Genomic DNA, 27,424 nt, shown 5'->3' with positions numbered 1-27,424 from the left:
CTCTCATGAGTTTGCCTGTGGTCTTAAACGTATGTTCTTCCATCTATTATCTTAAAATTATGTATTATATGTAAGAACATTTTAAATATATTTAAGAAACAAATTATCAAAGATCAAAAATTGATTTGATTCATGTAAACTAACATTGAAATCCAATTTGTTAAGTATAAACTTTGTTTAAGATATTGATTACCTGAAGACACTTCAAAGACAATAGATTTGTGACTGAATTATTTTTAAAACATAAGTAGATAAAGAGGGTGAATAAATGAAATTGTGAGGAATAGTCATGTTTTATACAGTAGTATTGATATTCACTGCTATTCTATGAGAGGGAAAGTTAAGAGAGAACAGGAATGATATGAAGATTAAAGTTAAAATGATAAAAAAATTCAATAGTTTTGAATCTGCTGTTCCTGTCTGAATAGCTGATGTTTTGATGAGAGCTTTCCTTCATCAGAGTAAACACTTTAGGAAGTTAGAAAAATATTACCTTATATAGAACTTTTAGCTTTGTTTATTGAGTCAATATTCCATCATTTTATTATTTTCCCTTCAATATAATTATTGACAGCTACTATTGTCTGGAATGCAGTACAAATGAATTAAGACTTGTCATATCAGTAGTAACAATTAACTTATGAGTTTCTAGTGTAAAATCATAGATGTTCTGAGTCTGTGAATATTGAGGGCAAGTGGCTTAATGGCTTGTTCTTCAGTGCTACACTCGTATCATGTTCAGTTGGTTTTAAAGAACTTTCTTTTTAACTCATCTCCTTATAGGCAGATTCCAGCACAGAGGTGATTTACATTTATGTTAGTCTCATTGTGATTTTGACTGAAATTTTGGCTTTCTACTGTAGCTTTGAGTTGTGAACAAAATTTGGTTGATGGAAACTGTGGAACCTTGTGTGTGTGTATGTATGTATGTATGTATGCACATATACACACACACACGCATATAAGATGTGTATATCTTTCACTCATGTATAGTGGGGAAAAAATGTTGACATTGGTGAGGAAACTGATAAACCAGAACATTCAAACTAATACTTTGTATTTTTTTCTGCCCAAGTTGCACAGGTATTATCTTGTCACTTGCACTATTGGAAATGCAGTAAACTTGTGCTTGCTTCATTGGAAACCTTTAACTGACAATATTATTGTTCTCAAAAATACAGGACTTAATGACAATAATAAAAGTGACATATGAGAATTTTAGTTGTTTGCAAACCAACATGCTATTGATAAGAGCCATATGGGAGATGGAGAGAGAGAGAGAGAGAGAGAGAGAGAGATACTTACTATGCAGTGTGTTAATCTATTAGTTGACAATAGAGATGAATGTTTCCAAATTATAACTCATCACATTGAGACAATGCTAATCATTTGTAGGGGAAAGATATCTTCTACTAGATTGGTTTCAATACTTCATTGTTACATATTTTATCAAAGCTAGAGAAATGAAAGTCAATTCTGGTGTGATCAGAACTAAATACTACAAAACTAAAATAGTGGTGCTTTGCCATTTGTCATCAACTGGTTCCGTGGTTGAGCATTTTGTGACTGAATCTCTGTTTTAAACAGTTAATTTTATTTTAAGGGAATTGTAATGTAGCTTAACAGAAAAAAGAAAACAAACAAAAAAAAAAAATCAGGAAGTCTGAAAATGAAAAGTTCGGGTGCTATTGCTTCGACAAATTTTATTATAATAGTAGTAGTGTAGGTGATAATAGTAATGATGATGATGATAACAATAATAATAGTAATTTCATCTATTTGCCACAGGCATCAAGTGAGAGGAAAATTACAAAATGGGTTGCAGTTTGTTGGGGTGTACTAAAATCACTGATGAGAGAGGAAAGGTGGTTGGGAGAAATGAGATGGAAAGTATTCATATACAAAGTATATGAATACATGAATAATACAATTCTCTTGATATAAATGAGTCTCCCAGCTAGTGCCAGTCAAGGAACCCTACATATCCAAAATCACACTGATTACCAAGGAAACAAGCCCCTGCCTAACTGTTGCTCGCCAATCTATAAATGCAAGCTTAGAGTACCATTCACTTTAGCCAGTTTTGCCACAGTCACCCATATTTTGAAAAACTTTACTGGAGGAGAGCACTTCCTTTGCCACTTTCACTGTCTTTTCCAGATGAAATTTGAAAAAGTCAATGTGGGCTTGATCAAAGAGGAACATGTTTGACTTTAATGTGTAAAGACTTATACACCACGTAAACTAATTTGCCATAGCCATCAGCTAGAGAAAAACTGCTTGCCCAGTTTCATTAAAAGAGAGCAGTGGCATGATCTTCAGGATGATCTTGGCCAATAGCCATATCTGTCCTATATGCAACAACAGCTATTTGCCATAACGCCACAAATCAGTAATGCTTGGGCATTGTATGAGTGTATGCAGTACAGTTTCATTGCTCTGCATGCATCTTCAACATTTCTGCTTCATAGCATTTCTGTGCCTGTTATCTTCAATCAGTAATATCCTTTGGTACTATTGCCAGGTCAAGGATTTCTAGAAGTTATCCATAGTTATCCTTGGCTTGTAAATCCCCCACAACACATCAGCCAGTTTGTCCTCATTGATGCCTAGAGTTTTCCTGAGGATATCATTACTCTTATCCACCACTAGTCTGCCTTATACTGCTCAAGTGGGGCTTTCGATTATTGCATTGCCTAATTGGTGGCAAGTAGTGAATGCTTGATCACATTCCAGTTGCTAGGTCACCAGTGTTACTCTTTTCTGACTGGTAGAGGACACATGGCCAAAAATGTGTATTACTGGTATTATTTTACCAACACTACAAGGATGAAAAACAAAGTTATTGAAATATGAACTCAGAATGTAGACAAAACTAAATATCTTCAAGATGTTTTATATAGGAATTCATAACTGATTTAGCCATCCATAGTCTCAACGGTGATGATGGTAATAATATTGATTATTATCATTATTATTATTTGACATATTTCTATGTGGCAGGGAAAATTATATTCTGTAAATTTCATGTTTTTCAAAGTATATTTAGTATCATTAGTAAATTGAAATGGCACTAACTTACTGGACTTCGCTCAACAGAAGCTTAACTTCTACATTTTCCACAGAAATAGTAATGATCACAATAAGTGCTAATGGCACTAATGTTTCTACACTTTTTTTTTTTAACATTTAATTGTTCGTCAAGGTTTTGCCTGACCTGTCTATTTGCCTTATTTACTAATTTAACCCAAGAAGTGTGATCTTGTTGAATAGATTTCTTTAATTAAAAGTAACCTTGAGTATTTTTTTCTTTCGTTATTTCTTTCTCAAACTTTTTGATATCTATTTTGTATAACCTTTTTGTATTTTCTTTCAATTCTTCCAGGTGGTTTTGCAATAGTCTTTCTGGCTCGTGCCCAAAATGGCCAAAAGTATGCCCTTAAGCGTATGTATGTCAATAATGAACAAGACTTGGCAGTTTGTAAGAGAGAGATTCAAATTGCGGTGAGTATTCTCCGAGTTGCAAATGAAAGAAATTTTCAAAAATTTAAAATTTAGTTGTTTATATTTTTGGTTTTTATGAAAGTTGAAAACACTTCCAGTGGTGTGTGTGTGTGTGTGTGTGTGTATGTGTATGTGTGTGTGTGTGTGTGTGTGTGTGTATATATATATATATATATATATATATATATATAAAAAATATAATTTGGGTAAAAACCTAATAATGTGCACTTAAAAGCTCTTATGCTGTTATTTGGCCACCACATGTTATCCTACAGTGGGGTATCTTCCAGGGCTGGATACTGATGTGGAACTTTTCTTTACATGAGATTAATATAAGAATAATATAACATGAGCATAGAGGATATTGGGCTTTGATAGTAGATCACAACATTTGATCCTGCACTGCACACCAGCTTTAAGTTGCTGAGTTTATATTTCATACTAGCAGAGATACCCAGCCTCGGGATTAAAATGGCATAGATTTTTATTGCTTTACTTCTTTCAGTCATGTGACTGCGGCCATGGTGGAGCACTGCCGTTGGTCGAAGAAATGAACCACAGGATTTATTCCTTGTAAGCCTAGTACTCATTATGTCAGTGTCTTTTACCAAACCGCTAAGTTAGAGGAAGGTAAACACAGCAACATCAGTTGTCAAACAATAGTGGGGGTACATCATTAAGCAGTAGTGGGGGTCACATCAAGTGGCTTCTAACTGTAGAAGCCTTAACTACAACAGGTTTGTCCCACACACAGAGAATGTTTCTAGTTTCTTTTGGGTACCCCCTTGTATGTGCATCACCACCATTTTAATGTCCACTTTTTCATGCTTGGATTAGTCATATTTTTATGTAGTCAGATGCTCTTTTTGTTGTCAACTCTCGCTTTTCTCCAAGTAAGGTATTATTTCTCCCACACCTATGAATAACGAGCAGCTCATGGCTGGCCATGTCTACCAAATTTCACCAACAAGATTTTGGTTAATTTGCATCTTCAGTAGAAAACACCAGCTGACAGCATTCATTCAGTGGGAATGAAGTCTAAACCACTTCATTTTGAAGCAAATTTCTTTATTGTACAGCCATGCCTGCATCTTACCTTTGGTGAATTTTTTTTCTCTCTATTACCCATTTTTTAATGCTCAAATTTACCTGAGAAGATTACAAAGCTATTTACTTGAGGGTGGTTGTAAATGTCTATATTAAAAATGCAGAAAGTAAATTAGGTATATGACATTGGGAATTTTCAAATGTTCGTGGTTGTGTGGTAAAGTAGCTTCCTTACCAACCACATGGTTCCGGGTTCAGTCCCACTGCGTGGCACCTCGGGCAAATGTCTTCTACTATAGCCTCGGGCCGACCAAAGCCTTGTGAGTGGATTTGGTAGACAGAAACTGAAAGAAGCCCGTCTATATGTATGTGTGTGTTTGTGTTTGTCCCTCCAACATTGGTTTTCAAGCAATGTTGACAACCAATGTTGGTGTGTTTACGTCCCCGTAACTTAACGGTTCGGCAAAAGAGACCAATAGAATAAATACTAGGCTTACAAAGAATAAGTCCTGGGGTCGATTTGCTCGACTAAAGGTGGTGCTCCAGCATGGCTGCAGTCAAATGACTGAAACAAGTAAAAGAATAAAAGAGTAACAGAGTAATATATTAAGGGTTAGATGAGGTGAGTGGGTTGGAAAACCTGCAATAATGGAGATGGCTTTAAGTTTGGAAAGACAAAGCTAAACTGAAATGAATCCAATATGACAGTTGGCATTATGAAAGGCATCCAGTTATTGATAATAGTAGAAAAAATGTAATTAATATGTTACATATATCATTATCATAATCATTTTTGCATGTTTTTGCATGCATACATCATCATCCTCATTTAATGTCCTCCTTCCATGCTGGCATGGGCTGAACGGTTTGACAGGAGCTGGCCGGGTGGGAGCCTGCGCCATGCTTCTGAGTGTTTTTTGGCATGGTTTTTACGGCTGGATGCCCTTCCTGACACCAACCAACTCATAGAGTGGGCTGAGTGTTTTTTACATGGCACTTGCACAGGTGAGGTCAGTTTTGGCATGGTTTTTACAACTGTATGCCCTTCCAAATGACAACCACTTTACAGTGTGGACTGGGTGCTTTTTAAGTGGTACCTGCATTGGTGTGGACACCAAGTGACTTTCTAAGACAAAGAGTCTTTGAGATGGAAGGGGGCATTGGAGGAGGTGATCTTGTGTCAAATGATAGATTAGAATGTGACAGAGAGGCAGAAATAGATGTCTTGCTGTAGAGGAGGTTCATGGTTACCCAGCCAGAGAGAGAGAATAGAAGAGAAAGAGAGCAAGAGTTAACAGGAATGAGGGCAGAAGCAGTTACCTAGACAGAGATACATACATGATTAGTTGAAATATGTTGAAGCACAATTTTCTATAATTTGATATTCTCCTTGTTACCAACCCTTACATGTTTCCCAGGTAAGGTAGTTTTTCATCTCCGATGGTCCTCACAACAAAAGCAATGAGGCTGCTGAAATGGATAAATGCATATGCCACACTTGGTAAATATTGTGAAGGGCTATAATCTAGCATTTGGGCAATTGTATAACAATATATGGAATCTAATCTAAGAACATGCTGACTACATAGCCTAACTATACTAGTTAGCTTAAACTAATATATGTTGCTATAATCTTACATTTTGGATCATAATAACCTATTGACTTATAACCTAACAACATACTTATAATCTAATCGGAGTTATTCTAAAATCTGTTAAACTTCACTTTAAAAAAATGATTTAATTTTAATCTTTTTATGTTTTCTATTTGTAGAAAACTCTCAGTGGACACAAAAATATTATTAAGTATGTTGACTCCAGTATAACTGTCACTCCTAATAAAGTATATGAGGTGCTGATACTATTGCAGTATTGCAAAGGTATGTTGTCATATTATGCTAATTGAAATGATGAAATTCATAGAGTATATTGATTTATTACACAGCATGGGAATTAGAAATAATTACCTTTTTTATGGAATGGTGAACATTCAATTTGTCATTTTCGCAACTTTGTTACTGTTCTGCAATAATAATAATACAAGGCTAACACAGCTTTCTTATATCATCTGTCCTTTGTTCTATAAATTTTTTTTAGCTAATCATTGGATTAAATACAGAATTTTCAAAAGAATGAAAAATAAAATATGCTGCTTGTCCTATGATATCTATTATCTTTTAATTATTTGCAATTGACTTTTCATATCATTTAAAATTTGTCTTCTGTTTTATTTTCTATCTCAGTTTTCTTTACATCTGTTAGTTACCAAAAGGAGTAGGTATCAGGCTGTTCTGACTTAGCTGTTGTTTAGTTCAAGATCAGCCCTGACTGAGTAGATGTATGAGAATTTTGCTACTGCTTCTAGCAAGTCAAGTGACAATATGGAAACTTTTTTGGATGATTTTCTAAATTAAATCTATTGATTGACTCAGCCTCTTTCTCTCATCTGATTAGTGCTAAAGAAATAAGACTTGAACATTGACTGACCTCTTGGATCTTAAAAAAAAAAATGTACATTATTTACCTGAATCTAAATTAGTGGTTTCTTTTCAACCCCACTTCTTACTCTTCTTTCAATGATTGTAAGCTTTGGTCTTCATGTAGTGTAACTCTAGCAAAGTCATTTTGACAGCTCTTACTTCTTCAAGGTGTAGTCCACAGGAAGAGTTGACCTCAGCAGTGCAAGATAATGAAACATTTGTAAGTTTTACAAAATTGCTACCACTTAAACCAGCAAAATGTTCTTACTCTATAATACATATTTCCAACTGAGAAGGCAAGAGGGCTACGCTATACGTACAATGCTTTGTACTTTGTTTTATCAACTTTAGCAGGATTTGAAGTTGATGGTCTAATACTTGTTTCTAATGGATGTTTCTGCATTAATAGTAATAATATTGATTTCTTACATTGGTTACAAATTTATGCTGGAAATATTTTCTATTCACTGGATTTTAAGTTAAAATCTTTTAAATTGTAATGTTATCATTCAAATTGCATTTTAATTTTATTATATTTTTGTATTCTTTTACAATTTTCATTGAAAGGCCATGTAATGCAAATGATGTCTGAAAGAATTAATACAGGTTTCAGTGAAAAAGAAGTTTTCAGCATTTTCTGTGATGTTTGTGAAGCGGTTTCCAGATTGCACCATTGTCAAACACCAATTATCCACAGAGATTTAAAGGTAGCTTTGTTTTTCTTAAACATTTTTCTATTAGTAATGTAATAAAGTAGAATTAATTTGTATTTATTATTTACTATGAACTGCTGATACTGCCACTGTAATTTTGTCCTCCTTTGTATTCAGCTGCCAAATTGAGTCTCTAAGTTAACTGTAGCAAGAAGTGTGCAGAATGTAGGAGTTAGCTGTATGTTATTCAGTTGCTGACCTATTAGTCAAAGACGTTATACTGAAAACGAAATCCCCTTTGTTTTATGGTAGAAAGTTTATGTGAAATGAGAGCCATGTTGATGAACCAAACCAACAAATGATTTTCTGTCTGACTTCGTTGAAACTTAATATTAATTACAATCAGGAAGAAAAATTATTCATCTTTAATCAGACATTACAGAATTTTTTGTGTTTCAAATTTACATGTTTTATGTGGTTTTTCTAATTAATTAGAAATAATGTATTTGTTTCTAATTTATTTTCTGATGTAGAGGTCACACATCTAGAATGTAGGTAACCTTGTTCATGATGTTTTGAGTTTGTGGGTGCTTCCTGTTTGTGTTTTTAACACGTTAGCAAATTGGAGTTGTATTTACAAATTTGAGAATGCCTGGTTAGATCCAATTTCAACTGTGAATACATTGAATAACCATTGTTCATTGCATTTTCTTTATAGGTGGAAAATATTCTGCGTGAAGATAGTGGAAATTATGTACTTTGTGATTTTGGTAGTGCCACAGCTAAGTTTCTCAATCCTGTACAGCATGGTGTTGCACAAGTTGAAGAGGAAATTCGTAGGTAAGTTATCTTGTTTTTCTTTTTTTAAATCATAAAATGAAGACCCCATCATATATATATATGTGTGTGTGTGTATATATATATATATATATGTGTGCAGAAAACAACCTTTACCACACTCTAGGGTGAAAAACTAGAAGTAGTTGATAGCTTCCCTACCTAGGTGACCCAGTTTGTCACGGGGGAGGGTGCACTGAAAGTGTAGCTGCTAGAATAAGAATAGCCTGGGCAAAGTTTACAAAGCTCTTACCTCTGCTGGTGACAAAGGGCCTCTCACTCAGAGAAAAAGGCAGACTGTATGACGCATGTGTACGAACAGCCATGCTACATGGCAGTGAAACATGGGCCGTGACTGCTGAGGACATGCGTAAGCTTGCAAGAAACGAAACCAGTATGCTTTGATGGATGTGTAATGTAAGTGTGCATACTCGACAATGTAAGTGCCTCGAGGGAAAAGTTAGACATAAGATGCATCAGTTGTGGTATGCAAGAGAGACAATTGCACTGGTATGGTAATGTGGTGAGAATGGATGAGGATAGCTGTGTGAAAAAGTGCCACACCCTAGCAGTTGAGGGAACCTGTGGAAGAGGTAGACCCAGGAAGACCTGGGATGAGGTGGTGAAGCACGACCTTCGAACCTTAGGCCTCGCCAAGGCAATGACCAGTGACCGGGACCTTTGGAAATATGCAGTACGTGAGAAGACCTGGCAAGGCAAGTGAAATCGAAATTGAACCATACTCGATGACTGGTCACCGTGCCAGTGGAGCACTAACAGCACTGTCGAGCGTGTTCATTGCCAGAGCAGCTGTCTGGCTTCCGTGCTAGTGGCCTGTAAATAGCCCCATTAGAGCGTAATCGTTACCAACGTTGCCTTCTAGCACTTGTGCTGGTGGCACGTTAGGAAATCATTCGAGCGAGGTCGTTGCCAGTGCCGCTGGACTGGCTCCCATGCAGGTGGCACGTAAAGGAACACCTTTTAAGCGTGGCCGTTGCCAGTACTGTGTGACTGGCCCTTGTGCTGGTGGCACGTAAAAGCACCCACTACACTCTCGGAGTGGTTGCCGTTTGGAAGGGCATCCAGCTGTAGAAACTCCGCCAGATCAGATTCGAGCCTGGTGCAGCCTTCTGGCTTGCCCGTCCTCAGTCAAATCGTCCAACCCATGCTAGCATGGAAAGCGGGTATTAAACGATGATGATGATGATGATGATATATATATATATATATATGTACACACGCACACACCAAATGGCACAAGTACTATCGTCACTAAAGTGACTGAGGGTGTGTAAGTCATATATATGCATGTGTGCGTGTGCACACATGCATGTAATGATGTAGTAGCACAAGTTATTACACTTAGGCATACATGTGGATGCACACACACGCACACAAGTATATCATTGTCATATGTCATCATTGTTTTTGTCCTTGTTATTTTGGTTGTGTTATCATCACCACTCATAATTGTTGGCATCTCTGTTACTATCATTGTCATCTCTATCAACATTGCCATTATTTTAGTTGGGATATTTACCATCTTTAATCATTATCATCACTTCCATTGCCATCATCAATTTTGTGTTCATTCTATCATGCTATTATATGCTGGATAAGCTCGCAATAAATATTGCATCTTTTCACATGACCTAATCCTGGGCTATCTGTTATGAGTGTCTAGCATTCTCTGGTCTGTTCTAGTTACTGCTTCCCTCAACACACTCCTTTTTATGTTGATGTGGTTGGAAGTATGTCTTTGTCTTGACAACTTCAACAAGACAAGTTTATTCACTGTTTCTTACCTCAAGTGTTGTGGTAAAACCATCATAATAGCTTTTCTTTTTCTCAGGTATACAACACTTCCATACAGAGCTCCTGAGATGGTGGATCTATACTGTGGTAAAACAATAACAACCAAATCTGATATCTGGGTGAGTTTATTATTTTCACATTTCATGCTGTTTCTTTGGTTGTGTATATAGGAAGTTTTTTTAGAGGTGTAAAACTCTTATTGAGACATTTGGGTTTTACAGCTGGATGTCTTTTCTAATGATAACACTATTGTGAACTGATGGGTATTATCTTAAGTTGCAAATATTGAGGTAATAAATTTGCAAAGGTCCAGTGAAGGATTTCAGCTTGTTTATCCAAATGACTTGATTTGTGCCCTACAAAGAACTAGTTTGCAACTAAGTCCTGGGTATAGGGTTGTGGCTGGAGAAACTTCTAAGATTTCAGTAATTTGATTTATGATAATAAATAATATTGATAATGATAAAAAGGCTCTGACCTAGTTTAAACTCCTCCTGCTATCATTTTCCTACTGCACATCATCAACTCTTGGTTTGAAGTTTCAAATATGTAGCCTCTGCAGCATTGACTGAGAGGACGTCTCAGCAATGTATGTTATCATCATCATCATCATCATTGGTCCTTTCTAATCCCAACCACTTAACAGAGTGTGCAAGCATGTAGCACTGGCATGGGTGCTTTTTATGTAGCACTGGCACCACAAGCCTGTATGTATGGAAGACTGATTTTACTTACCTTGGCGCATCTTTTCAAATACAACAAATCACGTCATCTCCCAGTCCCTTTTCATTTCCTCACTGACGTCCAGCATCCGGAGATCCTTTCTCACCACGTCATCTGGCAACAGATGTACATGTGTGTGTGTGTGTGTGTGCATGTGCACATACACACGAACACATGTACTCACTAAAGGCTTTTTGATAGTTTCCATCTACCAAATTCAGTCATAAAGTATTGGTCAGATTGAATTTTAACATGTGATTTGACAATTCCTACTTCATTAGATATTTGGCTGCACTTCAACTTTGAAATTTCTAGTACACTAAGAATACAGCTCAAGCAAATTAATGAAATATATTTGGTTTAATTACAAGCTAATATGCTGGCTTTTGTAGTGTCTTGTTGGTCTTATCTGACCATATTTATTTAAATTTTGAAGAATGACCAGCAGTTTTGCTGTTTAAACCAGTATTATCAAGTTTGGACATGAGAATGTTCTGGTTTTCAGCTTCTACATCATTAGTTAGAAACTTGTTTTGAGAAATTAGCAATTGGTTCCTGTATATACATATAATAAAGTGAGTTTCAGCCTAGCTAATATAGTTTTTTAGGACTTTTAGTGGAATGTCTTGCTGTTGTTTAGACATCCTTTATAATGGATATATTGGGTCAAATATCTAATACTCCCACCCAACATAGTCTTTAGATATCTAGCATATCGTTTTATGCTGACCTTTTCCCATAAGTTTAGTATTCTATCAGTGATCATTCTCTGTCTTTATAGTGGGACATTATGCCTTGAGATTTTTAGTTCTTCTATTAAAGTTAGTTTTTGAGGGAGATTTGATTCTTGAGAAGGCTGTGCAACTTCATATAATTTCATTTATTGGTTTCTCAGTTTGACAGTATTTAATTGAGGAGCAAAAGGTTGTAACTGAAATACTACCAATGCCTATCATATCCGGACAGGAATGTCTTCTGAGAAAACAAAACTTGGAAGTTTTGTGTTATTAATAATTCTTCATGCTATGCTGTCCCTTACATTCATTTCTGCTCCTTTTTCTCTCACTTCATTTCTCTCTCTGTATACTCTCATGCTTGTTTTCTATTTCCTTTACATCTCTCTTTCTCTGAAGCTAATGCAAAAGTTGGTATAACTTTTATTAACTGACATAAGCTGTTCAAATTACATGTTGGTTGAATAATTCACCATCACAAGCAATGCATTTGCACCATGCCCCCCCAATTCTCAAATCTTTGAAAAAATTAAGTTGTGTGCTGTTGTACCCATTTTTTTTACAACCACTTTCACCTCTTCTCTGTCATTAAATCATTGTTCCTGAAGACTGTCCTTCATTAAACCAAACTAGTAGAAGTCAGTGGGCACTGGATCCCAACTGTGCAGTGAATGGTGGACTGCTGACTGGCCCAGTTTGTGGATTGGCTGATTTGGTGCCAAAGATGTGTGTGGCCACACATTGTCATGGTTCCATCTTCTCCTCTAATGGATTCTCTAAGCTTTTTGAGTGTCCCAATGTACTATTTACAGTTCACAGTACAGCTACATTCCAGAAAATTAAGATAACTATGCCCTTGTCCCCTCCCAAAACGGTCCTCATGACTTTCTGTGCCAATCATTAGCTTTTGAACTTTAGGCCATGGAGAAGAAGTATGATGCCAGTCCATGGATCAAGTCTTTTTTTCCGGATCATAAAAATATACCCGTGTTTTATCTCCTGTCACTAGAGATAAAAAAAAAAAGTGTTTTCATTGACTTCAAATGCTCCCAGCACATCACAGCAAACTCCAGCATTCTCCCTTTCAAATCTTCGAAGTTGCTGAGTTATCCTACTTTGTACACACTTTCCGATACCCAATGTCTTCCAGTGTTTTCTGTAATGTGTTGTGACCACAGTCCAGTTGTGCAGCAAGCTCATATATTGGTACTCATTTGTCTGTATGAATCAATTTACTGGTGATTCATGTCATTGCTTGCAGTCAATAGTTTCTCACTACACAATTTGTCTTCAATTCTGGTTTTCCTCGTCTTTAAGCTTCATCAATCTAGGCACATTGCCCTTGTCATTGATGGCATCTTTGTAAATGGTGTGTAACCTTCTGTGGATATCAGAAAACCTGCACACCTTGTTTGTCAGGAACTTTGTGGTGGTATGTTGTTTTTGTTTGGAACCCATTATTTGCCTACAGTGAAGAACAAGAAGGAGTGTTATTCTACAAACTTGTGCAATTAGAACGACCTATGCCACTGATGACTACTTTTACTTTACATTCAGTATAACTCTCACATATAAACCTTATTTACTGCATTATGTAGTATGGATAACCATTCTACCTGAAGTCAGCATAGAAAATGAAATGTAAAAAAAAAAGAAATAGAGCATTTTATATTAATTTATACTTAAGGAACAAGGCAATGTCACAATTCTTATTCTTTAAATATGCCAAACCTCTATGTGGTGTTGCTTTACTTAAGTAAATTGTTAAACCTTAGATGTTACAAATAAAAACATGAAATAAGTTTGCCTTTTTATTATATAATTTTCCAGGCTTTGGGTTGTTTATTATACCGGCTCTGTTTTTTCTCATTGCCATTTGGAGAAAGTGCTTTAGCAATACAAAGTGGTAATTTCACAATTCCAGATAACTCAAGGTATTCCAAAGAACTACATTCTTTAATAGGTAAGTGATGCCATTTGTTTAAGTTGTAAGTTTTGTCTTGATTATATATTTATGTTGTTGACAGTAGATGACTTCTAAGCATACAGCACTCAGAAGAAGTCATCTGTACTACATACTATTATTAGTATGTAGTAAACATAATTCTCTTTTTTATATATCACTGTTATCAAGTCTTTGGTAAATCATTTACTGTTCTATCACACACTTGTGTGATATTTGTTACATATCAAACTACAAATGGACCACATACGTTTTCTATTGCACATGGATACTTATTCACCTACAATAAGAGACTTGTTGGACATCATACTAAAAATTAGACAACAGACTTAATGTAATATGGGAAGCAGACAATGGATCGACAAGTAGGAAGGTGAGACTCCTGCAACAGCCAATGTTGTATATAAAAATAAACATATATGGTACAATGAGTGTGATGTTAAGCTGCTACACTAAGCTGATAACGTAGTCATAATTTGCAGTTTTACTAAAGCCATTGTATTAAATCCTATATCCTATGCAAGATTCATCATGTTGATTCATTCAGACCTGCAGGTTAACACTTTCAATTTTCTGAGTGGGTTAATTGTGGAATGTGTATTCAGCAGTAAATTGTTTACTTAAAATCTTCCCATTCATGAAAGCATAGAAGAAATGTGAATCTGAAGGGAAAAAGTTTTCCTAAAACTCTGAGGAGTTATTGATAGCTAGTGCTTAACTTTAATATTGGGCATATCATTTAAGCATATGACAAAAAGTACCCCCTTGATAGGACATCATTCTATCTTGGGAAACATTTCCACAAGGTCTAATTGCTATTTCTAACATCTAGGTTAGTGGAGAATTAGGATTTCTGCTAAAATTGTTGAAAAGTTTGCTTTGTAAAAATTTTGTGGATTCAGTCACCTTGGTAAAGTGTCTCCAGTCACAACCTCTGGTTGACCTGAGACTTCTAAATAGAATATGGTTGGCAGAAATTGTACAGCAGCTTGTTGAGTGTGTGTCATCATCATCATCATCATCGTTTAACATCCGCTTTCCATGCTAGCATGGGTTGGACGATTTGACTGAGGACTGGTGAACCAGATGGCTACACCAGGCTCCAATCTGATTTGGCAGAGTTTCTACAGCTGGATGCCCTTCCTAACGCCAACCACTCCGAGAGTGTAGTGGGTGCTTTTATGTGCCACCGGCATGGAGGCCAGTCAGGCGGTACTGGCAGCGGCCACACTCAGAAGGTGTTTTTTACGTACCACCTGCACAGGAGCCAGTCAGGTGGTACTAATGAAACTACTCACACTCAGGTGACTGTTTAAGGATCAACAATTGTTGGTATTAGTAAACCTGTCATTTCTTATGAGCTCAACGTAGATATAAGAACGATTAGTAAACAGTAAATGGACAAAATTATCTCTAGTCCATTCAAGACAAATTCAATTGCAAATTTTTGTAACTAGGTATCAAGGACTTGAACACCTCCATTTTAAAGAACTTGTTTATTGAAGCTCTCTACTATGCAATCAATTACAGATCAAAGACAAAGAAATAGAGATAATCTGAATGAATCAACATAATGTGGGGCAGGGTATTTGTGTTTCCTTGTTTTGACATTACATAGTTGCAATCTGCAATCTATAGCTACTGTCACTCTCTTCCATTTCTTCCTCCTCTAGCATCCTCTTACTCTAATCATTATTTCTCCTGCAATATTCTCACTTCTTTCATCCACTCACCTGATTTTATGTTACTCTCTAATTCGCCTGCTTGGTTATGCTACCTTAAATGAATAAACATACTGAGTAGTGAAGACTCTTTAGTCTTACAGGGCACAAAGAAACCACTCTAGTACTGGTGCTATGATAAAATGCACTCAGTGTACACTCTCAAGTAGTTAGTGAAGAGTGGTGACAATGTAGAGTTGAGAGGACTCTAGTATGTCTGAGGACTGACAGTCTCTGTAGTGTTGGCTCTGTGATAAAATGCACCCAGTACAGTTGTAAAGTGGTTGGTGTTAGGAAGGGTATTCAACAGTAGAAGTTATGTTAAAAATGGGATATATAAGCAAGCTGTAGCGCTCCAGACTGACAATCCATGCAACCTTGCTAGTATGGAATACAGATATAACATCATGATGATGATGATGATGGTGGTGTGTGTGTGTAACTTTCATCAATGTAAAAGATGTACACAATGTTGAGAAAACACATAAAGTGAAGATTTTGAAAAAAATAACTTCGGGTATTGGTTATAACTGAGTTGTACAGACACTGTCTTGTTATCCTACTCCTCCAATTGTAATTGTTGTAAAACAGTGATGCATTCATTGAAAACCTATAAACAATGATGCTAGTATTCATTAAATGTAATGTAAAATAAGCAGAGGAAGATGTGATATGAATTTGAACTCAAGCTATTTGAGTTTCAGCAGATTCATATCAGTAATGTTATGAATGAAAGAAGGAATACTTGGATCAGAACTCGTGTACTTTAGATAATTAACCATTAATAAGTCAGTTATATAATTATTATTTTGTGTGCAGGAAGTGAATTAGTTTAGCTGTTTATTTGATGGTTTGTGATTCTTAATGTCTAGTTAGTTATGCTTTTTTCCCATACTACTTATGAGAGGGATTGTTATTTATATCAATTGGAACGAATAATTTTATGACTGAATGCTCTTCCTATTAATAACCACTCAGCCATGTATTAGTCAGACTACTTGTTAATCTTGTCAAAATAATCCCAGCATATTCTGTCTATGACAGAGTTTATCAGGTGCATATGTATGAATGAGAGAACAAGTGACTCAGCTATGCTGTAGATAGAAAATTCAAAATTACAATTGTTCAGTTCCTGATCATGTGTTTTCATTAACTTTTGTTCTTAACAAAAAACAAATTTTCATTGCAAATTTATCTAATACAGAAAATGAATTATGTCATATGTTATGTGATGTATAATTAAGTTCACCTCGTGTTTTAAATTCCCTAACTTGCATTTCTGAATGTAATAACTTGCTGCAGAAAAAAGGTCACCTGTGCTTTTTGTTAAGTTGTTGATCTTTCCACTGCAGTGTTTGCACTCTGCACTCAACTGTGGTTCTGTGGTCTAGTTGTTGTCTGGTTAATAAACAAGGTAGTTAGATAATGAGTAAATCTACTATATATATAGATTGTTGATACCACAGTACTCAGTATACATATAATAGAGCTAAATATTTATTAAGATATAGTGCTTTACAGGTTATAATTTGTACATGCAACTTTATATTATACAACAGGCTCACTAGACGGGGAAAAATCCTGAAGAAAATAGTTTACAGTACTGTTTATGGAAATGATTTGAAATGGTGATAGTTACTTCCAGTCAAGCAGGACTGGGTCAGATTATAAGGGACATAACTCAATATATGTTTGAAGATAATGTCTGTTTAGAAAATATATAAAAAGAAAATAAGATATATCTGCTGCAAAAATACATAACCATATAACTTTGTGGGTTAACACACATCTATTTACCAAGAACACTTATGCACTCATATAATTGTTTGCCTTTAACACCTCTACTATAAAATCAATTGTAATTCCTTTGCTATCTAAGTGAGGTTTCTTTAACCTTAATAGTTTTTACTTTCACCTTAATATGTCATACTTCATTTTAACTTTTTCCTCCTTTACCTTTTCTTAAATACACTGTTACATTAATTAGACACAGGCAAATATTTTCAAACATATATCTCCAGTTCAAAATTTTGTTTAGTCCAATGGAAATATATTGCAGTAAAATATTCATAAAAACTAGTAATGTCTTGAGCCTCCTACCATAAACTGTTTGAGGCATTTAAATCAAATGGTCATTACTCAATTAGAGTAGTGCCACTCAATAGACAGTGGTGTGAGAGATTACTCTCCACAGGTTTTGTTTTTGCATCTGGTGAATATTATGGTACCCATTTTGTATGCAGTTATGAAGTATTATCAATAAGCTACTACCTGTTAATATATTATAATGGAAGCTTGGAAGTGAGAAGTAAGCAGCCCTCGCTGATTTTTATAAAAGACTGAACTTAGTAGTAGACAGATATAGTTTGAATGTAACATTTATTACAACAAAAACATTTATTACTCAATATGGCTGCCCTTTTGGAAAATTACTGCCTCCACATGAGGACAAAATTTTTTTTGCAACAACCTCAACTTCCGCCTTTTTTATTTTGTGTGTCACACACACAATGCAGGTCTTCAAACTGTTGAAAGCATTGGTCCTTACTTGAAATATGCCCCATAAGAAGTAATTGAAAAAGTTGAGATCTGGGCTATTACTGAACCTCACAAAAAATGACACCTTCTCACCAAGGAAGGCCTGTGTTGCTTTTGACCCATGACAATCACTTGAGAATTTTTGCGATTCACCTCAGTGTCCACTGTGAACTTCTTGTCCACAAACATGAGTTTTTTTGGCACCTTGATGATTGATGAATGACAGAAGCTTTAGGCATCTCTTGGCTCTGATTGCTTTGGCCTTGGCTATTAGGAGGTGACAACATCGCTGAACATAGCTAGTCATGCCAAGGTTCCTGTTTGCAGTTCTGGACACTGTGGAAAGGGACACATTGCATTTTTTTGCAAGAGTTGTCATGGATGTGGATGGGTTGACTTCACTCAAGCATTTGCGGCTAGCGAGAAGCAAGAAAATTTGGATTGCTTTTGGATTGCTTTTGGAATCACTTCGAGTCATGTGTTCTTTTCTATCAATCTTTCTCTTTTCCTTAAATTGTTTATACACACAAATAAACTGTTCCTTTTGGAAGTTCTGTCAGCTTAACAATTTTGTGGGCAGTGTGCTCTGTGTACACCAAAGCAACAATGATGGAACAATTCTGTTGTTCCATAACTTTCTGTTGTTGAATCATTCGCTATTTATGTGAAAAATAAGAGGAAGATTAGATTTTCAAGCAAGCAAGGTTTTGTCAAAAAATGAAATGTTAAATCCACAAAGTCAACTGCTTAAAATTGGTTTCAATTTATCTGCAAGTCCCTGTACAAAAATGTATCAGTACAATATTTCCATGTTAAATAACCATTAATTTATTTATGTCTTGTTAATAATTTATCATACGTATGCTTAATTTTCTCCTGCAGCCTTTATACTAGAAGTTGACCCAGAGAAGAGACCTGACATTTATCAAGTTTCTTATGTTGCTTTTTTGTTCAGAGGAAAACAATGCCCGGTACCTAATATGAATGTAAGTTGATGGTAACACTACTACTATTGTTTGCTTCTTGTTGTTTAACCATTTGTCAACTCTGATCAAGCAATCTAATAATCAAATGTATTCCAGTTGTGACCATCCCATCTTTATAGTCAAGGATTACATTGTACAATGTCTACTTTATTTAAGATAGAATGAATGTAATTTGAGTGAGATTTGAATGTTATTTTTAGCAGATTATTTCTTTCATTTGTTATGTTTTTTCTGTTTTCCTTTCTTGTGTACACAATGTTCCTCAGTATTTTCAATCATTTCATGGACTTAACTAAATTTCTCCAAGTGTTTATTACTCTAATTCTAGTTTTCACTTTTTTGCTTTACCCCAGCCATGTCTTGTTTAGCCTCCCTCAGTTGTAGGTATTTTCTATTGTTAACCATTTTACAGCTCTGTAATGGTTACAGTAAGTTAATAGGGGGAAAGTACTGACAAGAAGAGGTAGAAGGGATATAATGTTGATGTTTGTACCTCCACTCTTTATCTACCTCTTTAGTCATTCACATATCATTAGGTCTGCTTAATTAAGATGACCATATCTCAACAAAAGCAGCAACCTATTATATGAGCAGACAAGGGAGCCTAAAGAATGAGTCATTGGATAGTATAATGCCTGTGCTATACAAAATAATGGAATAACTATGGTTGCAGTACATTTGATCATGGGCCTGCTCAATCTGGCTGATCTGGAGCTTAGACAATTATAGCAACAATATTACTTGTATACTTTTTGATTCCTCTCCTTACATCTGCTGAATAATGTTTGGACTTTTGCTGTTTTCTCTTTCAGTCTCTATACTGCATCATTGTCTGCAGAAATAGTGCAGGAGTAAATTCCTTATCTTTTTAGTTATGTCCCTGTTTGGGTTGATAAATTATTACCACTCAAGCATTGAAGTAAACTTAATTGATTTATCCTATCCCTTAAAATTCTTGGCCTTATTCTAATGTTAGAAATCATTATTTGGATCATGTGGTATGAGAGTATAAAACATTCTACTTAGCTTGCAGACTTACTCTTTTGAGAACTAACTATCATTTATTTAAAGCTAAAAATTGTTTTTCACTCAACAAGGTTAAATGTAAATTATACAAAGATGACAAATCTTACATTGGGCTTTCATTTAGCTTTACCTGTTTATTGAGAACTTAGAGTTCGCCTTGCAAAGTTCATTCTATACCAAGACTATGCACTATAAAGGGAAGATGAATTCAAGTGTTGCACAACTCTAACTTTATGTAGTTTTCTGATTGTAGAAAAGCATTTTATTTTGATTACTTATTCCCTTTCCTTTGTAGAGTTTACCAATTCCTGATGTAACCAAATTACCATGTCCAATGACAGAACAGGAATTTAAACAAGTCAAAACAACCTTATACAAGTAAGTCATTCATTTATTATGCTACTATGTATGTAAACACCTGTGCCAGTACCATGTAAAGCACACCTGTACTAGTGCCACATAAAAAGCACCCAGCACACTGTGAAGTGATTGGTGTTAGGAAGGGCATCCACCTATAGAAACCAAAACAGACAACTGGAACCTGGTGCAACTCTCCAGCTTGCCAGTTCTAGCCAAACTGTCTTACCCATGCCAGTATGGAAAGCAGATATTGAATGATGATGGTGATGATATATACATACACAACATGGCTTAGTTGCTGGCATAGCTTTGTGATGTGGTTTTGAGTTCAGTTTCTTTAACTGTAACCCCAGACCAACCAAGTGTTGTTAGTGAATTTGATAGGCAAAAACTAAAAAGAACCCCATTGTGTGTATCTCCTTGTGTAAGTGTGTGAGAGGAAACAAATATCACCATCATGCAAGTGTTGTTCTTTGCAGTCTTTTATGAAAATATGTCTGGACTGGGTGGAAAATATTACCTTATTTGGAAACAGGTGAAAGTTGACTCATGGTTTAATCTCTGATTATTTCTGAATGAGTACATAATAGTGTATTGCATTTGAACTAGGGATCTTTATTTCTTAAAGGAAATGACACCCTCATCTAGAAGATTATTGATCCCATTTCTCCATGTGTTGATGCTCTAGTGTAACTAATACTGCTTTCTTACAATACTCACTTCCATGTTTAGTAATTAAACCACTATCAATTTCGAAATCCCTCTTTTATTCTTTTCTCCAAATTTTTACCCATGAGTTTTCGTAGTGTCATTTCTTCTGATTCTCCGTCTTTGATGTTAGATCAAGCTAGAGATTTGATTGTGAAATCTTTTTCATATTTTGATACTGAAAGTACTTATTTTTTGGTTATGCATTCAGGTCATTTTTAAGGAATCCAAGTATAACTTTCTCACAACCTTTATCCTTTGATTTATTCTATTGCTATTACTGTGGGCACATCTCTTCTGATGTAGTTAATACTCTCCCCATCTAACATACTGGCTCATTTGTTGCACTTTTACTATGGATCATCTCTCCAACCCCTTCACTATTTATTTTAATTCTTCTTCCCCAGACCATTAAATATCTATAATTCCCCCTCTCTCCACATTATTCTGCAGACATTGACTTACACATCTTGGAAGTGACATGAACTGTATCAATATCACCTGTTTTGGAGGACCTGACAAGATCATAAGGACTAAGATAGGGACTCTTTCAATAAAGAAAATGTAAAAACTATAGATTCAGCAAATAATTTTTTTTATATTTTCTTTTTAATGATCAAGGTTGAAAGTAAATCTTTCTTTAGATTTCTTTAAATATAGTACAATGCAGATAGATATGGCAAACTTGAAAGTGAAAAGCAAAAACAAAGAACCATGGAATTATTTAACCTTTTAACATTTAAACCGGCCATATCTGACCCAAATAGTCTACCTGTTTATGATCAAACCAGCCAGATCTGGCTTCTCACATCTACCCTACAGTGTCATTCTAAAAATATACAATAATATCATCAAAATTTCGAAGCTATAAGATAATGCATGATTAAGTGAAAACAATGCGAAAAAATAAGCATTACATTTGACAAGGATTAAAAAAAAAAGAATTTGTCAGAATTGGTGAACAGTAGCATTATTGACTACAGGCTTCAAATGGGTCAGGATTATCTAACTTGCTTCAAATGGGTCAGGATTATCTAACTTGCTTCAAATGGGTCAGGATTATCTAACTTGCTTCAAATGGGTCAGGATTATCTAACTTGCTGGAACAAATATCACACTGGATTTTAATGAAAAAGCATCAGGTTTTTGGTTTCTTCTCTGATGTTTGCATTTTCCATATATGTCAGTGAGTGATGCACGTGCACATACACACACACACACACACACACAATGCTGGTGCCATGGTAAAAGCATCCAGTACAGTCTATAAAGTAGTTGATGTTAAGAAGGGCATCCAGCTCTAGAAACCATGCCAAAGTTATGACACTGGAGCACAACTGTGATTCTCCAACACTTTGGATCTTGTCAAATCATCTAACTCATGGTAGCATGGAAAGTCAACTAAAATTATGATCTTGATATGTATACATGACAGGTTTCTGCACTATTTCTGTGTACCAAATTTCTCTCAAAAGGCACAGGTCAACTTAAATGTCTTGTAGAAAACACTTGCCTCAAACACTTTGACATGAGATCGCACCTGGGGTCTTGTTGTTGCAAAGTGAACTTCTTAATGATACAGCCATACCTGCAACCATGATTATTTTTTGTTGATGCCTTTGCGTAACCGACTCAGATGGGTTTGTGAAAATATGCATGTCTGTAGTTTAGAAAAGAAGAAAAATAGTTTTCAAAATAACTGAATAGGTTTAACTAAAAATGGAAGGCAGTATTTCAATAAGTTTATTGATTTTGTGACAAAGATGAAAATTGTGAAGAGTTGGATGATGATTATTGTGATGTTGATTGTGCTACTGGTGTTGCTGATGGTGAGGATGATGATAATGGTGATGACTGTGATAACACCAGTGATGTGAATAAGAAATATGAGACGAATCATGGCAGTTTCTTAATCAGGCATATACCTATTTTCTTTCAGAACTGTTACAACCCCTACAATTGAAACAACGTCAGTTACTCCTCGGCAACGGCCAAAAGGGCAAGCTATGCCACAGTCTCGGGGACTTGGTCTGCCTGTTCACACATCTGTATCTTCAAGAAAACGTCCTGGGAATAGCAATCAGCTTACCACTCCACAAGGTGGTGAGTTTTCCACTCCAATGGTTTCCACTTACATGTTTGTGTGTTTGTATTAGGATGTCAGTTTGTTTGAATGCGTATGTACAAAACTGCAAAGGCAAAGACTTGTTTGTGAAAAAGGCAAAGAATTGTGTGTATCTGTGTATTGGAGCAACTATATCTACATTTTATTGCATTTATAATGAAATGTATACCTGTGATGCATTAAGAATGATTATATTAACTGTAGTGTCTGAATGAATAACCATATTGCTGTGTTTTAAGTTCCCACTTAAGTCAGCAAATTCTTTTTGATATTTGGCTGGTTGACTGTTGAGATACACTTCCAATAAAAAAAAAAGCCTATAATTTTACTGTCAGTGTTAAATGTAGGATAAATGTGCAAAGGCCTACTTAGGGACAATTTGCTTGTGACATCTTTACTACAAACTAAACCATTTTGTATTTCTTCTTGTATCTTCATGTTTTGTCTATTATGAATGAATGTTCATGGGAAAAAGCCAAGATGTCCACCTTTCATTTACTCTTGTTATAAATGAATTAAAATTATGCTTTGATAATATATTTTGTGCAAAGTGTTCACTTTTATAAATGCAAGTATCAAAAGCACATGAAAATATATTAATTTACTGATCTGTACAATTAATGTTTACATTGATGTAAAAATAAAAACAAAGAAAAATATGAAGTACATCTACATTTGAGAGGAGATATATGCAGATCTAATAAATTTACAGCAGTAAATATTGGTTCATATCATTGCCATTGAGCATTAGATCAACTCCAATTGAGCAGACCAGCCTGTTTGATTATGGTCATCCAACTGTAACTGTCTTTTGCTTTGGCACAGTGGTGCCAGGGCAGTATTATCTTACATGTCCCTGTTTTTAAGATTTGGTTGTTTATATCAAGAGGACTAACTATCTAGCAGCTCTCTCGTTGGCTTGATTTGTTAATGTATGTAGGGGAAGAAACTGCATTGATATAGACAGCTTTGATGAAAAATAGCCTTGTTGTTGCATAGCCCCAAGTCACTGCTGTAAGAGCAGACCTAAGTTTTCTAACCATCATGAGCCCATCATTTTGTTTCTGACAATCTGTAATAACTATATTATTCAATGTTTATTTTTTAAAGATAAACAGGGTTTGGTATTTGGAAGATTTGTCTGCTCATATTAGAGATAGACCAAAGAAAATTCTGAATGTTATAAGTTAGATTAAATATGGGAAAGGTGACCCTTGTGAATAACAAATGATTCAGATATTTGTGTGTGTGTGTGTGTGTGTGTGTGTGTGTGTGTGTGTATGAAGTGCAATCACTACATGGTAGTGAGATAGGGAGCTTGAACATAGAGGATCTATAAAGGCTAGAAAGAAATGAAGTGGGCATGTTCTGCTGGATATGTAATACTAGTGTGCAACAAAGCACAGATGAGCAGAGTGAAAAACTGAACAAGAGGAATCAGTTGTGGTGCATAAGAGAGAAGACTTCTTATGGATTTGTGATGTGTATGGAGGAGGAGGAGGACAGTTGTATAAAGATGAGCTGTATGTTTGAAGTAATTGGAACCTGTGGAAGAGGGAGACTTAGGAAAACTTAAGAGAAAGTGGTGAAGACAGAGCTGAAGTTGTTACACCTTGTGAATGAGATAGCGAAGGACCATATTAATTGACAGTATGTTGTGTAGGGGAAGACACCCCATCAAGTGAGTAGACCTGTACAGCTCATGCCAGCATGGATTGTGGATGTAAAACAATGATAATAATGATGATACCCTATGAAATTGGATTTCAACTTGGAATTTCTATTTCATTTCTCAGAAAGTGTTCACATTCTTAACCAGGATAATTATTTGTTAAATTTTGAGATACATTATTTAAATATCAGGTGGTGAATCAGCAGAGTTGTTGGGGTATTGGATTGAATGTCTTGTATTTGTTTTGACTCCCTGTGTTCTAAGGTCAAATCCCATCAGGAATAACTTTGTCTTTTATCCTTTTGGGTTCTCTAAAAAAGTACTAGTATAGCATAGTGGATTATCAGAACTATAAGAAGGTGGGACTATATTTCTTGCAGTATTTATTCTAGCTTTCTGCATTCTGAATTAAATTTCACTTAGGTGCCTAAAAATCATCCTTGTTTTAAAGCATGGCAAGTAAAACCCAGAATCAAATAAATGGTGCTGGGTGGATTCATGAAGGAATTTGTCCTGAAGGAATCTCCTCTTGAACTTGCCCTGGTGAATGAATGATAATTTTACCGATAGTGTGGATAGCAACCATAGTGTGTTGTCAGTTTTGAAATTTAGTAGTTATTTATTTATTCATTATTTATTTACAGAACTACCACAGACATCACCTGCAGCAAATGCTGTGTCTCCAATGCAACCATTACCACATGGTGCTGTGACTATGTCAGTGCACCAGTTTGACTCTCAACACTCATACAATCAAGGACAAATGTCGAAATCCCTTCCAACTGCTCCCCAACAATCAGCTCCATCGACCAGTTCATCAAATGTTAACCAATGTGTATTTATACAGCAGCAACCACAACAACAGCAGCAACAACCTCAACAATCATCACAGCCCCAACAACATATCCAGTCAGCTTATTTACAACAGCAACAGCAACATTCTCAACAACTGCAGCAACAACAACAACACCACTCTCAACAATTGCAACAACACCATCCTCAACAGCAACAACATCATCTACAACAGCAGCAACATATACAACAACAACAGCAGCAGCAGCAACATCTACATAATCAACAACAGCAGCAACAAGAACAAGCTGTGTCAGCCTCACAGACTCAACTGCCTCCAGGCAGTGCAATTTCTCTTTCAAATTTAGCTTCCTCACAACAACAACAACAACAACAACCACCACAACAACAACAACAACAACAACAACAACATCATCAGCAGCAGCAAATACAACATCATCAACAGCAACAAAAGAATAAACCCCAGGCAACCATGTCAAATGCTACAAATACCACTAATCCTGATCAGTTTGCTAGTTCTGGTCTCTCTTCTCCTCTGACAGTGAGTAGTAGTCAGTCTGGTCAAGCAAACATTGAAGGTGGGGGTTATTCTGCTGACTATTTGTCATCAGATAAAATTGTTTCTGCCCCTTTGGCATCAGTGAACTTAGCGTTAACTAGCCGATCAAGCAAGGAGAAAGGTGCAGGGTCTGAATCCAACATAGCAGCTTTACAACAGACCAAAGACGCTCAGAAATTTACTGAGCACATCAATAAAGGTTGCATGAAAGTTCCCAAAGTAGAACCCAAAGTGAAAAAGGTCTGTGTATATACTTTTTATTATTTCGATTTCTTCCTCCCAATATAAATTTATCTCTTTATTTATCTACTTCACTCTGGGCAATCATTTCTCTGTTTACATCAAAGTTTTTTCTCTCTTTCACTCTCCATAAACAGTAATATAACATGGAACACAAGTAACACAAATTGTGATGCTGTACACTTGTGAAACGTAGCCAGTAATCTCCACTAACTGTATGAGAAAGTTTGAGTATGCAAGTGGAATGATGAGAGGGAAGTTGAGCAGTAAAGCCATTTGTAGATGCATGTAAAAGAAATGCCAAATGTTAAATCTGTCTGTCCACTCACCCACCCAAGCACATTTCCTTCCTTCCTCTCTCCCTTGCTCCCTAACTAAGTATTTAATTAATTGTGACTGTATGTGCTACAAGCACATATAAACCATTTATAGCAATGGAGGTAGACCGTTGGTAGTTCCCATTCGGTCGAAACTGTGCAGTTCAGTGTTCTAGCTTTGCATCACTCATAGGGCAATTATCTACTCTGTCAGTATGTATAAATGTTTTTTTACGAAGGATTCTTTGATACTTTCTGTAGAGTATCATCATCATCATCACCATCATTTAATGCCCATTGTCCATGCTGGCATGGGTTGGACGATTTTAGCAGAGCTGGCAAGTTGGGAGGTTGCATCAGACACTAGTCTGATTTGGCATGGTTTTCTACAGTTGGATGCCTTTCCTCATGCCAACCACTCCAACAATGTAATGGGTGCTTTTACATGCCACTGGCACAGGTGCCATTTGCATGACATCAGTATCTGTCACGATTTTACTTGGCTTGATGGGTCTTCTTCTCAAGCACAACATAATGCCAAAGGTCTTGGTCATTCGTCATTGCCTCCATGAGGCCCAACACTTTAAAGGTGCTTTTCATGTG

At 35.8% G+C, this 27,424-nt stretch overlaps 1 protein-coding gene across 4 annotated transcripts in view; it reads left to right on the top strand.

Annotated features, from left to right (window-relative positions):
• Positions 1–27,424, top strand: part of LOC106883250 (BMP-2-inducible protein kinase) — a 139,609-nt gene that overhangs the window by 44,021 nt on the left and 68,164 nt on the right. For 3 of the 4 annotated variants that reach the window (XM_052966126.1, XM_052966123.1, XM_052966125.1), the window contains exons 2-11: positions 3,386–3,504; positions 6,326–6,431; positions 7,599–7,738; positions 8,403–8,524; positions 10,374–10,455; positions 13,624–13,756; positions 18,898–19,001; positions 20,323–20,405; positions 23,035–23,198; positions 25,537–26,504. In XM_052966126.1, coding sequence (XP_052822086.1) covers positions 3,386–3,504; positions 6,326–6,431; positions 7,599–7,738; positions 8,403–8,524; positions 10,374–10,455; positions 13,624–13,756; positions 18,898–19,001; positions 20,323–20,405; positions 23,035–23,198; positions 25,537–26,504 — 2,021 coding nt within the window. The remainder of the gene's footprint in view (positions 1–3,385; positions 3,505–6,325; positions 6,432–7,598; positions 7,739–8,402; positions 8,525–10,373; positions 10,456–13,623; positions 13,757–18,897; positions 19,002–20,322; positions 20,406–23,034; positions 23,199–25,536; positions 26,505–27,424) is intronic. The other variant, XM_052966124.1, reaches the window with a different exon arrangement.

Source organism: Octopus bimaculoides, chromosome 3, assembly GCF_001194135.2.
Source record: "Octopus bimaculoides isolate UCB-OBI-ISO-001 chromosome 3, ASM119413v2, whole genome shotgun sequence".
Classification (NCBI taxonomy): Eukaryota; Metazoa; Mollusca; class Cephalopoda; order Octopoda; family Octopodidae; genus Octopus; species Octopus bimaculoides.
Note: the sequence above shows the minus strand (reverse complement) of the source record. Positions and strands in the feature narration are given on the sequence as shown.